Here is a 15,790-nt window from a genome sequence, read left to right on the forward strand (position 1 = left end):
AGTTTTACTACAAATATCATGGTCAGTAATGTTTTAGTTATATTTCACTTGAAATACAATTAAACTTAACTGTAGCCACACATGGTTTAATTACCGTAAGGTAAAATATCCACAGCCATCACAATACTGTCTCGCGTCAGTGTTGGAGGAATATTGACGCGTGCTCTATTTAGATGAGAAGAGCAGTTAAATATCCCTATGTTTGAAGAAACATTACAAGCCATTTTTGAGATGTGTTGTTTGTCTGAATAAATGTATAGTTTTGTCACATTAGATCTTGTCTCATAAGACATCTGATGATAAATCACAAGTTATTTTCAGCCACGCAATATACAAGAGGCAACAGCGTTATGTCGTAAGCAGAGGCGCTTCACGCTGTGTTTTAATGACGTTATGCATTTAATGTTTCATGGGTCTATACTGCCCTCTCTCGGTGCGTTCACACATGATCCAGGGATTTGACGCAGGCTCCTCTTACCACATCAAGTTAAATAACTGTGATTTAGTTGCTTTTGCTTGATCACATTTTGTAGTAATTATCCAATTAACACCCCCTCAGAAGAGACTTCTTAATGGCATCAGCAGTGATTTAATCACATGTCTAAGTCTTTCTTCTGCTGTCTCTGTCCACCATTCACTTCCCTAAGGACAAGTAATCATTACCATGATTGCCATTTGTACAGTATTACTATAGATTTACTACAAATATCATTTTTAAATTCACTGGTATTATATAAAATATAACATATGCATTTTTTCATGAGAAGTGTGGTATGTCAACCATAAACAATAGCAGCGGTATATCAGAATCAGAATCAGAACGAGATTTATTGCCAAGTGTGCTTGGACACAAAAGGAATTTGTCTTAGTGACAGAAGTGACAGAAGCTTCCAGTGCACATGCAGGTTATGTATGTAAACGGATGTTCAGATAAGAATACAGTTAAAAATATATGTAGGCCTACTGCTTGTTTTATTAAATAAATTGATTAATGGCTTTAAAATTTTCCAAACACATCTAGGCCTAAACTTTAAAAAAAAACACTTAATGAAAGATGCTATACTTAACTAGACATTCATTTTCTCACCTCAAACCTGTATTCTTCAGCAGAAAACAAAAGAAGATATTTTGAAGAAGGTTGGTAATCGAACAACATTGGACCATATTGACTTTCACTGTATGGACACAAAACCACATTTCTCAACATATATCTTTTCTGTTTCACAGAAGAAAGAGTCATATACACGTTTTAAACAACATAAATAATGACAGAATTTGAATGGTTGTGAATTATTAATATCAATAATAACCAATGGTTTGAAATGAAATGGTTTACACCCCCTGCTCAATGAGGTAAAGTTCAATTTATTTAATGTTATTTAATCCTTATGTCAATTAAAAATAAATAATAATAATATTCCCACATCCTAAACTATTATCTTTGTGTAAGCATATTAGTAGTAAAACATATTTACTACACTTCTACTATAGTCCTAAGGGTCCTATAGTCCATTACTGTCATATGAGGGTCATGGGGAGGCTCAGGCTCAAGTCATAGTTGAGCTAAGGGATTTTTAATTTATTATAACAGGACATAATATTAAAACGTGAATTTCTGATGATGTTATGCTTTAATTTAGGCCCAGGTGACAGAACTGTCTGTCTGTCTATATCTGAGGATAATTGCTCATTGTAGTAATGTCTTTAAAACTCTATTAATTTAAAGAAAAAAGCATTTTCTTGTTTTATTCGCTTTAACTGCTTCATGATATTAATAGTTTCCTGTAACAGAGATAAAAAGGCAGATGTTTTCAATTGAGCACGGAAACCCTGTTCATTTAAGACAAGTAGCAGGCATGTAGCAGGGGCGCTATTGTTTTTTAAGCACTTCCCCTACCCCCATCTTTCGGATAGGCGGCGGATTGAACTGAACCCCTGTAGACTAGAGTCCACCTTCAGCTTTCTTCGGACTTCTCGAACTTTGTCAAACTCAGACGTAACTTGAATGCGCTCATTATTTCTTAAGCCTTTGGAGGCTGAAACATTGCTCGGCGTTTCTCTTTTCAGGGTTTGACTTTTTAAAACAATGAATAGCATGCAACCTTTCTCTGGTTTACAGTTAACAGTTTGTTTTATCATAAGCTTTTCTCTCACTTATGGATATCCGTCCAGCTTGTTCGAGGGGAACGCATATTCAGGAACGGTTCACAGGCACAGAAATAAGTAAGTAGGCTATAACTTAAAGAAACGACGTGAATGTTGCAGACATCTAATGTATATTCGTCGAAATTCACGAGTTTGTCAAGATAAGATAAGTGTGTATTGGGTTATTTTTGCCTGCGTCTCACGATAAGCAAATTATTTAAATTGCACTGCAGTGACTATAATTTTTTTAAATCTTTCTTAAATTAAATTAAATTTTGAAAACCACATTTTTTTGCTTAAATGGTCGCTTAAGCAACAAGTAAACAGAGGCCAAATCGATTTATTGAGCTTTCCCTTTCTCTTCATGTTTTAACATTTCAATGGTTAAAGGATAGTAAAAAGATTTGCTTTCACTTCAAAGCTTATTTCAGACCACTTTCAAGTAAGCACATTTTTCTTTAGAACCAACTGTCATCGTATAAAAAGGATGGAACAGTTTTATTTCTTTTGACCAGTTTGTTTGTATATTTTTTACAGGAACTGGTGCGCATTTATTGTTCAGAAGAACATCAGTTGCGCAGTGCAGGGCAGCGTGGAAAGTTACGCAGAACCTGAGGCTGCGCCCTGTCCACAGCATCAGCCTGACTGCGAGCAACAAGTGATGTAAGTACCTCCAGAGACCGGGAGGGTAACTTTGGCGTTTAGTAGCTCATGGACTCCGCCAATCCATAATCCGCCAATAAAAGTGGCCATTTTAGCTAGATACCATGTTTGTTTGCTATGGAGTGGATCATGAGAATCAGAGTTCACGCCCTTTTCAAATTAAAAGACATGATGGAATGGGCTAGATGTGGGAGACACAGTAGCCTATAATCTCATGTGTTTGCAACAGGCACAACTGAAATGTAGCAAACAAGACGTGAGTTTTAAAGCTTTTACTACCATTTATAAAGGTGGTTTAGATTTAAAGTCTGCTGTGTACACACAATTATTGTTTTACTTGTTTCAAGCAGAAAAACAGCCCAGCCTGCAGTTTAGTTTGCTTATGAACTTTGCCTTGTTTCAAATGTCACTGACAGGAAAATATTATTATAAACATTTCGTTTAAGTGGAAAGTTAATGACATTTACTTACTCCATTGAAGGTCTGGAATTGGAAACCGAATTGTGTTGTTTTCATAGAAAATGTTACTCACTAATCTGAACGATTTGATTCATTCTGTTGCAATACTAATGCCACAGGAAATGATGTCATCTGTTGTTTGCTTTGAAACAATGAGGGTAGAACGTGTGGAGGGTGAAAGGTATTATGTATATAAATACATATTATGTAATAAATAAATGTGATTTTATGTACAAAAATAAATAACAACTGCATTTAATATTTAATGTAAATTCATGCCAAGTTTGTGTGACTAGAAATTCATGACAAACAGACATTTTTCTGTCAACTAAAGCAACTATGATTTTAATTACAATTTAATATCTTAACGGGACTAGAATCTTGTAACTTTTTATTATTCATCAAAAGTAGCAAGAGCAACATCATTAAGTGAATCTTAAACAGACTCGGCCAGCCATCTCTTTTTATTAATCCGTCAATCTGGACAAGGTAATGCTTGTCTTTACCTTTCCTTTCATCCTGTAATAGAGCCAATACATTTAGCTCATGGACTATTACTCAAGGATCAAAGTAAAAGCAATAAGTGGCTTAAGTTAATCATCAAATCATTTTTAATGAGCGTCTAGAGTCAAACTGTATCTTTAACTCGTGTAAAAGATCATCTCAATCACTTTTTTTCAGATACCGGACTCGGTTTCGGCCTACTTACAAGATAGCATACAAGCTAGTGACAGAGCTAGAATGGAGGTGCTGTCCAGGATACCAGGGTCCAGACTGCAGAGAACTAAAAGGCTCTCCAAACAGACAGCCAGTACATCCACAATCACACCAACCATACCATCCAGGACAACCACGACATGCACAGAGTAGGACATTTGTATTTTTGTTGCCATTTATTTTATTCAAGTGTATGATTTGACATTATAGCAATTATGGCATCAGCAGTCTATCTAAAACTGCTTTCAATCATTTTATTTTTCCTGTTGTAGGACCAGAAAGACGAGAAACCGGCCAATATGATGTCAGACGAGCCGACAAAACACGCATGTTGGAAGGAGAAGTGCAGCGGCTTTCTCAAAAAGTACTGGATCTTCAATCGGCAATGACGGGTATGGCCGAGAACCTGCGCACAGATCTACAGGAGGACACCAGCAAGATGCTCATTACTCTCCTCAATGACAGGAATCCACCCGACAGCGCTAGAACAGGTGGTACGGAGGAGAAGGTCGTGCATCTGGACGGCCACCAAGCCACGAGAGGCCACACCCACGGCGAGAGGGAAATTGAAAAACTCCTTGCCAGGTTAAATGACATGACAGATGCCCTCAAAAGCAAAGACGAAGAGCTCGAGGTGCTGCAGGGGACAGTGAATGGGCACGACGGGCAGATCCGAATGCTTATGGATACCTCTCAAGGCTTGCCGATCACAGGTGCCGCCCAGCTGGACGTAGACATGCTTCAGACCTATATTGATGGAAAGTTCGAGAAGCTCAAGAAGGAGCTTGTCTCAAACATGGAGGACCAGGTGACCAGTTTGAAGAATACATGCGATGATAAGATTCAGTCTTTTCAGAAAGCGTGTGAAGAAGGAAAGGACAGTGGCTACGGTAGTCTCGCCGATCTAGTGCACAACAAGGAGGCCGAGCTTAGGAAGGAGATCCGCGAACTTCGATTGGATTGGTCTGTTTCGGACGGTGTAGTGGGCACGAACCACCAAACATCTGATTTGATAGACAATAGTGACTACGATGACTTAAGACGGGAAATTAATCGAGTGGCAGAGGCTCATCGTGTGCTCAACGTCCGAGTGGACAATGAGCTAAAACATCTATCCACGCTGAAAATAGAAGACCTGTTTGGTACACGTATAGAGGATTTGGAGGACAGGATGAACGTCACAGAGAAAAACGCAGAAACGTTTTGCTTCTACGTGGATGAGAAACTTAACATGAGAATTACAGATGAGGTGGCTTTGCTGCGTCAACTCCTGGATGAGAAACTCAACGCCGTGCAGGATCAGTTCACCGGCATGCTGATCGAGATGAACAACAATTCCCTTCCAGGGTTGTTAATGGATTCTGTTGCTGCCCTGCAAACGCAAGTAAGCTCGAATAATTTTCTTATTCAGGGGTTGGAAGACAAATTTAATGCCATTGGTCAGATCTGCTCAGCCGGCTGCCCGACCGGCAGCACACCCATTGATTTCCAAAAACCAGACGGCGTGGATAGTCTTGTGGAGGATGTGGGACTCCTCCGAAAAAACATGGATTTTTTGAGTTCTAAGATTATCAACAACGCAGCGAAGCTTCATGCATTAGAGGATACACTTACTAAGATGTCACCCCAAAAACAGTTTATCAACGCACACATCCAGGACACCCACAACCGGCTTAATACTTTGACTGGCAATGTTAATGGGTTGACTGGCGCTATAAGAGGATTGGGAGACACTGTAAGCAAATTTAGCCAAGATCTTCATATTTTAAACTCAACGTGCTGCCGTTCAGGGCTGGTCAGCATTCCTGCTCTACAGGTAGAAAGCGAACCAGGCCATATCCAGATTGAGGAGTTAAGAGACAAAGTGGACAAACTGAACCAGAGAGTAACAACAGAGCTGAGCGTGTTTAAGTTGAACACAAATGGAGTAGCTGAAGGTGTGTCCGCTGTGGAGCACAGGGTGACTGCTTTGGAGGAGATTTGTGGACGGCTTGATGGTGGGACAAATCATTTCCAGGGCTTTGTAGGGGACTTGGAGAGGCAAGTGGCAAAGATGAACGCCACAGTGGGTAGCCATTCAGGAGAGATCACAGGTCTTCAGAAGTCCCTTCAGAACTTTCAGAGCCAACTAGCTGACATTGCTAAGCAGATCCTTAAGGACCATACGACTAGAGAACACGGTAAGCATTCATTCTTATACTAATGGAAAAATAAGGAAGCCACAAGGGGAGATTTGTTTTATTTTAGACAGTTTAGTGGTGGAAAATGGAAACTGAATTAATGCCACCAATACACAAGTCAGTCATTGTATTTGACTACAGTTAGACTTTGATTCTCCGCTATTACCACCAATTCTTATTTTCTCATCTTTTTCAATGTATTGCAGTATTTTAATTAGGGCTGTCAAACGAGTAATCGCATCCAGAATAAAAGTTTGTGTTTACATATTATATGTCTGTGTACTGTACATATTTATTTTGTAATTGTAAATAATTCCTAAAATTGTATACGTGTATGTGTTTATAAATACAAAATTATTACGCACAGTACACAGACATATATTATATAAACACAAACCTTTTTTCTGAATGGGATTAATCACAATTAATCGTTTGACAGCTCTAAAAATTATATATTAAATATTTATATACAATATAAATTATACATAAATATAAAAATGCATATACTGTACACATGTAAATATTTCTTTAATTTGTACATATATGTGTGTGTGCATTTATATATACATAATTATTGTACACAGTACACAGCTACACACAGACATATTATGTAATCAAAAACATTATTATTTTGCATACGATTAGTCACGATTAATCATTTGACCTCATTTAGCCGTCATTTGATCCGTAATATAAATTTATCTCAAAGATATTTATTTAAGAGCATGGAGTTGAGATGCCATGTCTTTCAGTGGAGCCTCTTTTCATACGGAAACAATAATGGGATACATAAACAATAACATACAATGCCCCCAAGCTGTTGAGATGCAGGGGGCCAGAGAAGGTTTCCTGTGCCATATGTACATGCCTGTATTATGTCAAAGCAACGGTTGGGCACTGGAATGCATCTGTTTGACTTCATTTTCAGAAATCCTTTGTAATGTGTAAGTGATTTGGTTTAGCATAGTTCTTACAACAATCTCGTATGTGACCCAGTTGTGAAATCCCACTAAAGTCATAAGTACAGAAAATCATCCCACATAAAGTAAAGAACATTCTGTGAAAATATAACCTTGATATCTTTAATACTGACTTAAGACCTTGTCAAAGATTGAAATCAGTTTTTAGGATTCCAAATTTTGTGAAAAATTATACAATTTTTAATGTAACAATATCAAACTCTCACTGTACGATAATACTTCGGTGTAATAACGTCCACGGTACGGTATTTATTCCAATATTTGCAATGGCAAATGGTGACTTGGTAACGCGTCGTAAGCAAATTCTCTATGTTAGGCCCGGAAGACCTACAGTATCGTTTCATACAGTCATGTGACCACGGTAATATTGAGACAATTTTGCTATTGCGATAACACGATATCAATAACATTGTTACATCCGTACCATTTAGTGTCGATAAAACCATGAATTTCAGTATGATATTATGAAAGTGAAATTGAGTGTTGCGTCTTGAAATCACACTCTAAAAACAGTTGTGTTAAGAACAACACATTTTATGTTCAGTTAAAGACAAAACACAAAACTGAACACATCTCTGTTTTTTCTGGGACAACTCGACTTGTGATGTCCCTTTCATTTATTTGATACAAAATCAACACAAAATGAGTTAAACTGACACATAATGTGTTAAAAAGCGTATCACAAACATGCTTTTTGAGAGTACATAAAAAATCCTATAATCTGTCATTTATAGCATATATACACACAACATGACCTATTTTAATCATTTTTATGGTTGTGACTACTTTGATGCATCCAATCTGATAATTACATTGAGATTTTAGCCTGGATTTCAAAGACAGTTAACAATTGATGCCTCTTAAAAGCACAAAGGATTCTTAAAGTATAAGTCAATTATCTGATCATTAGCTTTTAAAGGTATTTTAAGAAACGGTTCTTTGGTCTTCCGTGAACATTTTACTCATAAGAATTACACAGCCCTTGAGTGGCTTATTGCATTTAATAAACGGCTACAGAAACATACTAAAAATACTTAATGAGTAATAATAATCAGAAATGATGTAAAACATTTCATTAGCATAACTATCTTAAGCTAACTACAGTCACCAAGAAAAATCAACTTTGCTGATTAATAAAGATTGTGTGGTTTCATGTGTTCCCTTATCATCAGAGGCTTTAAACACAGCTCGAAGTAGATTTGACTTTACTCTCAGCCTTTAGTCTCACAAAAACTAGTCACGGCTATTGATTCCAAGCCCAAATCCCCTTCCCAAGCTTTAAGAGATGTGTGGTCTTTAATGATCTTTTGTCCTGCCGTGCTTTCGCTGCATGTAACATTGAGAAGCAGGGAGTAAGTCGAGTTCGGTTGCAGGCGGTCTGGTACTCATTAAACCCTAAAGTCAACGTATGGGCCTCACAGGGTAATGAATTCCCACACCCCACTGCAGATGTGCAGCTTTCAGATGACTGTGATGTCACAGGAGAACATACATTCCCAAGAGCCTCCTGTGAAAGGCTGATGTCATCATTCCTGATAAGGGCGGAGGCAGATATTCCAACTCCCGTCTGTTACAGACTCGAAGGCCCTCTTCCAAGAACTTGCCTAATGGATGACCTCCAGATTTTCCACTGTGTATCTGTATATAAATCTAAAGGACTTTAAAGGGAACATTAGCCTTTATGGAGTATTATTGGACTGTAATTGTGGGTTTTAATCTTAAATGAAGAGTAAGTGTTGCTGTTGATGATAAATCGAAATGTACCGTGACAGCTCCGTGCGTGTGCGTGTGGTCGCCTATTATGTATGTTTCTCGTACCACATGTTTCTCCTTGCTTGCTTTTGTTGTTCTGTTGTGAGACACCACACGGTTAAAATGTTCAAGTGAGAAACACAATCGACTTTAACCCTGAATAGCTTCAGCATTACTCAAACTCTTTGGCTTCAGATCATGGCACGTTGCGCAATACTGGAATACCGAATGCAGCACATCTGACTGCTTCTCTATGATAAATCCTTGAACGGCGTGCCGTGACGCCTCGCAGCTCAGATTGTCCTAATTGACTCTAATGGCTCTTCATTGATTTTTCATTATCGTGTCGTCACGGTTCAAGGCATCAATTAGGCACGGTAATGTTTTAGGGATGAAACACCCACAAGCATTGCTGGTTCATATTTCTGGCTGGCGATCTGAAAAATCCTAACTTTGGTTTGTTTTGGAGACTTAGTTGTTGTTACTATCGCAAAGGTTTTTCCACGACCAGTGAGAACACGTGTAACAAACATTCACAACAACGCATCGTTCTTCCACGTTCTTCCAAAACCCTCTTCTCCTCCACTCTTATCAGCGGTGTCCCACGCCTCGTGTCCTTTCACTCACATCATGCTGACTGACATCGCTCAGTTAGAGGATGTTGAAGAAACTCTTTCCTGCTCTCAATGAACGTCTCCGCACTTGAGCTTGTGCTTTATGTAAGTTTTGGACGTATTGTTTTTGAAACGTTGTGTGTACGATGTGTGACGATATGAAGAGATTTTTAATTGGCAATAAAGGTGTTCCCCATCTGGGTCCGGGTTCAGGTTTCGCTCCGGTTCCAGGAACCCGTCTGGAAATTCTCAAAGCGAGGTTACGTGCAGATGCCTGCACATTACGCCAGGGTGCAACTTTCACTTTGTGCACGTACATGGATCACCACACCCCGCTGATCATTTTGCTTTCCAGACCGAAAACTGTCATTCTGATGACGCACAGTGGCGAATCCATCTGTAGTGTAGTAATCGTGACTCATTTGAAGCTCAGACCTGTAAGAGCTGTGTCACCCGAGTCCCTCCATCCATTTTTGTGATATTGTATTCATGTTGTGATGCACGATGTGTTACGAGTCTGCCAAACAGAGTTGTGGGAAACGCAGACAGATGCCTATAATCCCTCGGGGGATGTAATGTATGTGATTGGAAATATGTTTGTGTGAAAGCTGATATTTGAGCAGCTAAATGGAGACAAACGGCAGTGACGCAGGGTTTGGGCTGAGTGCATTGTGCCAGCATCAGCTGATTAGCTTTCAAGTGAACTCACGGGACTCGAGCTCCGCCCCCTTTTGGATCGATTTCAACAACAGCCAATAAAATCAGGAGTTAAAATAGAGCATATTGTGAAATGACGCACTTCACTTCTCAGTTTAGACAACGGCATCTGGTAAGGCAAGCGTTTTTTTTTTAGGTGGCTTGTAACCCACTGCAAAAAGGAAAATGTGGGTTTTGGAAGAAAACAGATGCATGTGAGATATGCGAGAACGTTAGGGTTGAAAGTGTGAACTAAAAAAAATATTTTATCCCTCATTAGAGTCAGAACTGACAGCACAGTTTAAAGATCCAAGGCTTTGTAAATTAGATGTACGAAGTTAAAAAACCCCATCTTGAATGGGGTGTTAAAACTTTCTCTGGTGTCTTTTTAAAAGTATCACTATTGCTTTAAATACTGTTTAAAGTCTGTTTTGAACGGGATAAGAAGGTAACACGTTTTATGGGAGATCTTGCATGCCATTAGAAGACTTTATGGGTGATGCTGTAAAATGAGGGCTGGAAATCTTACAGGTTTTTGTGGCGGTTCACCAGTAAATGAAAAACATTATATGGCATTATTTACTAACATTTGTTTTGTTTCAAACCTGTATGTGCTTCTTCATTCCATAAAGGCTGAGATGACTGTTTGTAGAATCTCCCAGGCATCTGCTTTCCATGTCAACTGAAGAAAGACTGGGACTGTAAATGCTGCAAAATATATAAGCAACATCAAAATGTGATTCTCACTGGTTGTGAAGAATTTTAATTTTCAAATCTATCATACGAGCAAAAAAGATCTGGAATATTGAGTGAATTGGACATCTTATACCGTGCTGTTATTGTCATTATAGAGCGCGACAACGGATTCACTTTCATTATATGGAAATATTCGATATTGGATATTCCTCAAAAATTCACTATTTGTTCATTTAAAGGGATAGTTCGCCCAAAAATAAAAGTTTTGTCATCATTTATTCACACTCATGTCTTTCAAAACTTGTATATGACTCTTTCTTCTGTGGAACACAAAAGAAGATATTTTGAGAAATCCCAGTTCTGTGTCCATACAATGGAAGTCAAAGGGAGTCAATGTTGTTCAGTTACCATCATCCTTCAAAATATCTTCTTTTGTGCTCTGCAGAAGAAAGAAAGTCAAACAGGTTTGGAATGACATGAGGATGAATAAACGATGAAGGAATTTCCATATTTACGTGAACTATTCCTTTAATGGTGACATCTGATTTGTTCATTTGGTACTCTGTATTCATACTGCCAACAAAAACTAAAGCTCCATTTCATTTTTCCCTCACACAGGATTGCCTGTGAGGCAAGAGAGACCCGTGTCTGTCCCTAACACCAGACCTCCAGTACAACCCAATAGGCCGTATATTCCTCATATCCACATACCTTTGGTAATACCCCATAGAACAGTGCCGGTGACCGGTCGTCCCCCCGTCCGCCAGCCCCCTATCTTACCCTACTTTCCCCAGCCACCCAGGCAGCCCAGTCACCCCGTACAACCCAACCGACTTCCTGCACATCAGCCGGTGGTAGTCACAGGGCAAGCCGGCCCACCAGGGTATGTACGCAGAGTAACGGTCAGACGGGATCAGACCTCAGAGGACACAAAGACACCCGTGACTGGATTCGCAGGTGCACCAGGTATGATGTCAAAAGATTGGTTTGGAGGCGCCTTTTTAGCACATCGCAGCGTTGGAATAATTTTTTCTTCTCTTTCATAGGCTATCATCCAGTTAATCCTGTCTCATATCATATAAAACAACCTCATCCTGGTAATGCACAATTTGGTTATATGTTGTTTTGCATTTATTAGTTGTAGGTCCAGTGTATGAAATTTAGCGGCATCTAGCGGTGAGGTTGCAAATTGCAACCAACGGCTCACTTCACCCCTCCCTTTCAAAGCACTACGGTGGTTGACAAGGAACGAAGACGTTTTCATGTTTTCGCTTTGTTGAAAAAGAATACATATGTTGTGCTCTGAAGAGCAGTTTGTCTGCTTAGGGCTTCTTTAGAAACAACATGGTGAATTCCACGTAAGGGGGCCCGCAGTGTATGTAGATAGAAATAGCTCATTCTAAGGTAATAAAAACATAACTCTTCGTTATGTAAGGTCTTTATACACCTCTGAACACAGTTATGTATATTATATTACATTTCTGTCAATAGATCCTCCAGAAAATGACACACTGGACCTTTAAAGGATTTCATCTATTTCTTAAAACATAAATAAACACATTTTGCTGTATTTTTGTTATAACTAACTGAATTAAAACCATTTATTCTTACAATAGTTGCTTATATTCCATTGTATCCTGCACATCACAGGCCCATTGCAACTCCAGGTAACTATTTACCATATAGTAAAGTAACACTGTTTCCACATTACATTCTAAAAAACTAACGGTAAGACTTTACTTAAAGCTTTTAGGTAGAATGCATTATTAAGGGTTATTAAATGGTATGATGCATTATAATTGTTCATAATAATTGTTGTAATACATTAAATGTTGTTGTGAAGAATTATAACTAAAATACAAATGCGAAGTGTAACAATGATTTTATAAGTGGAATATAGACATTTTAAGGTTCATTACATTAATACATTAAAACTACGTTTATAATGCTTTATACACATATGCTTTAAGTAAAGTGTTACAACTAATATACGTAGAATCATTGCGTATCACTGTCGTGGCTAGTGTGTACAAAAACACGAAATAACATGGAAAAGATACCCTTTTTTAATGTGTCGCAATGTTGTGTAGCGTCTGGTCTGGACACAATGTAAACCTTTTATTGCTTCATGTTGCTTCTGTGTAACAAATCAATTTTCCTGTATAACAACTTTCACAATTGTGATTAATATTATGTCAAAAAGAATTCACAATAATGATATTATCACAATATTTATCTAAATAGTTTTTAAATAAATAAAATAATGGAATTATTATGAAATTATAGTGGAACGAATCCATGACCATTGACCAAACGTTACTGCAGAGATCATTTTTAGATTCTGTCATGTTAGTGAAAGTCTGTTGGGCAGTAAAAAGATTCGCCACACGTTTGAATAAATAAAAATCTGCCTTTTATTCATTTTCTTTCCTTTGTCACACAGTGTTGCCTCTAGGCAATGTACTTAAAATGACTCGCGCACACACACAATTTGTTTTTGATTTTAGTAATGAGATCTATTTTATTCAAAAGTGCTTCAAACACTTGTTGACGTTTCATAGTGCCTGCAATAGAGGGTTTAAGACCAGTACATTGTACCATCTAGACTTATTCTCCCAGCTATTTCCACCAAAAATCTTGTACCTGTCCAGATACACTTATAATGAGTGACCTGAAATGTCTCTTAAACTCTTGAACTTACACTTATACCTCTTTTTCACAACAGTGTCACAGCAGAACTCCTTCATGGACCCCTTTTCATTCTCAGCTGGCCTCACAAGACAGACTTTCTCAGGGGACTTTGGCATCATTCGCTTTGATAGGGTGCTAGTCAATGATGGAGGACATTATAATCCTAACACAGGTATACTGATATGTTGAACTGCAGTAGTCTACATCAGTGGTTCTGACACATAGATGTTATAGATCATTTTTATTATGACCAATTTTGACAACAACGGTGATCAATGATCTTACGAAGGGTCAGCCCAGGGTCCAAGGCACTATTCTGCACCAATAAGAGATATGTGCTTAGACAGACTTGCAGTTAACACCCCTTGTTCTCTTCCCCTCTGTAGGGATCTTCACAGTGCCCACCGATGGTCGTTATCTGGTCACTGCAGTTCTTACAGCTCCACGGGGCGAGCATGCAGAAGCCGCGCTCTCTGTGTCCAATCGCAGCGTGCATAAGCTAGACACAGCGGGTTACTGGAGTGGCCACCCGGGGCAGACCCGAGATCAGTGCATGTGTGGCGGGTCGGCTTCCTTTAGTCTTATCCTTCCACTCAGGCAAGGGGACACGGTGGCTTTGGTCCGCACCGCTGGAAAACTGGCCATTTCGGAATCTAGAGAGATCCTCTCCACCTTCAGCACTATATTCCTGTATGCCCCCCAGGCCAAGAGATAACCCATAAATCACTGCTCCTTTATATGAGAGATTTGTGACTGTGCAGCGCAGTTTGGCTTTGGGTATTTATCAGAAACGCAGGACTGAGACACTTGTTTGCAATTTGCCAATCAGTATTTTAACAGAGTAATGTTTTAAAGTGTTGAAATACCAACCCAGCCAGGCACCTACTGTAAATGTACCAAAAAAATGGAGCATCCTGTTTTTAGATTGAAGTATATTTGCAATAATCTATATAGTTTCTTTTCAAATTGTGAATTTACCAAACATTTATAAAATGTAAAAGCAGGTATATTTTTACCACAATAAATTAAGAAATGCTTTTTTTATCCTGTTAAAAAAATCACATCTCACACATAAGATAAAGCTCACGTGGTTATAGTGTGAATAAAACGTTTTTACAGCCAATATTTTATCTATAAAAACGTACTAGGCATGAAGAACTTAATTGCAGTTACTCTCAGGGTGTTGAATGAGTTTTTCACCACTCATCAGAATGAGTTTTTCACCACTCACTTGGACGGATCACATCTCACACGTAAGATAAAGCTCAGGTGGTTATAGTGTGAATAAAAAGTTTTTACAGCCAATATTTTATCTATAAAAACGTACTACTTGGCATGAAGAACTTAATCGCAGTTACTCTCAGGGTGTTGAATGAGTTTTTCACCACTCATCAGAATGAGTTTTTCACCACTCACTTGGACGGATCACATCTCACACGTAAGATAAAGCTCAGGTGGTTGTAGTGTGAATAAAACGTTTTTACAGCCAATATTTTATCTATAAAAACGTACTACATAGCATGAAGAACTTAATCGCAGTTACTCTCAGGGTGTTGAATGAGTTTTTCACCACTCACTAGGACAGATGCAACATTCCTTCGATAGATTATAAAACTATTTCTACAGGCAAGATGTAAACGCCATAGATACTGCCTATTGAATAATTCAGTTTTAGATTTGTCAGTTAAAAAAACACAAACTAACTGTGATATTGAGCAATACCTTCATATCCAAGTAATGTGTAATTGAAAGGCTATAAAACTTTTTGTCCCCACACGCTGAGCTTTTGTTCCACCCGGTAAAGTTAAAGGGCCATGAAGTTCAATGCAACGTATTCATATTAGCAAGTTTACTCTGTAAACAGTCAACAACACTTTAGTACAGGGGTCTTCAACCGGGGGTCCGCGGTGGAACTGCAAGGGGTCCGCTAATTACCGTTTACTCACAGGCAACTTTTTGTTAAAAATGTAAAGCATGGGTACAGAAATATTACAACCAACGTGTACTGATGGTGCACGTCAAACAAGTTGCCCCTAAAATAACACGGACTCGTTGCATCATGTTGCTCTCCTCAGTCTGATGCTCTGCAGAAAAAAAACTTGTTCATTTTGGTGTAAGTTAACAGCCGCGACAATGCTGATCCACGAGAAAGACAACGGAGCTCAGAATGATAAAATAGCGGTGAGTTCTGCAACAC

The 15,790-nt window shown here is 38.6% G+C and overlaps 1 protein-coding gene across 3 annotated transcripts; it reads left to right on the top strand.

The window, feature by feature from the left end:
- The first annotated feature begins 1,922 nt into the window (after nt 1-1,922).
- On the top strand, nt 1,923-14,633 carry emilin2a (elastin microfibril interfacer 2a). Of its 3 annotated transcripts, XM_057334907.1 has the most exons (9): nt 1,923-2,223; nt 2,683-2,808; nt 3,949-4,133; nt 4,257-6,164; nt 11,521-11,868; nt 11,949-11,999; nt 12,519-12,569; nt 13,628-13,765; nt 13,980-14,633. In XM_057334907.1, the coding sequence occupies exons 1-9, from the start codon at nt 2,087-2,089 to the stop codon at nt 14,306-14,308; spliced, it is 3,273 nt and encodes a 1,090-aa protein (XP_057190890.1). In that variant the 5' UTR covers nt 1,923-2,086; the 3' UTR covers nt 14,309-14,633. The 3 variants fall into 3 exon arrangements, with proteins under 3 accessions (XP_057190890.1, XP_057190891.1, XP_057190892.1); XM_057334908.1 differs by lacking the exon at nt 12,519-12,569; XM_057334909.1 differs by lacking the exons at nt 11,949-11,999; nt 12,519-12,569.
- Nucleotides 14,634-15,790: the final 1,157 nt, after the last annotated feature.

This window comes from Triplophysa rosa, linkage group LG5, assembly GCF_024868665.1.
Source record: "Triplophysa rosa linkage group LG5, Trosa_1v2, whole genome shotgun sequence".
Classification (NCBI taxonomy): domain Eukaryota; kingdom Metazoa; phylum Chordata; class Actinopteri; order Cypriniformes; family Nemacheilidae; genus Triplophysa; species Triplophysa rosa.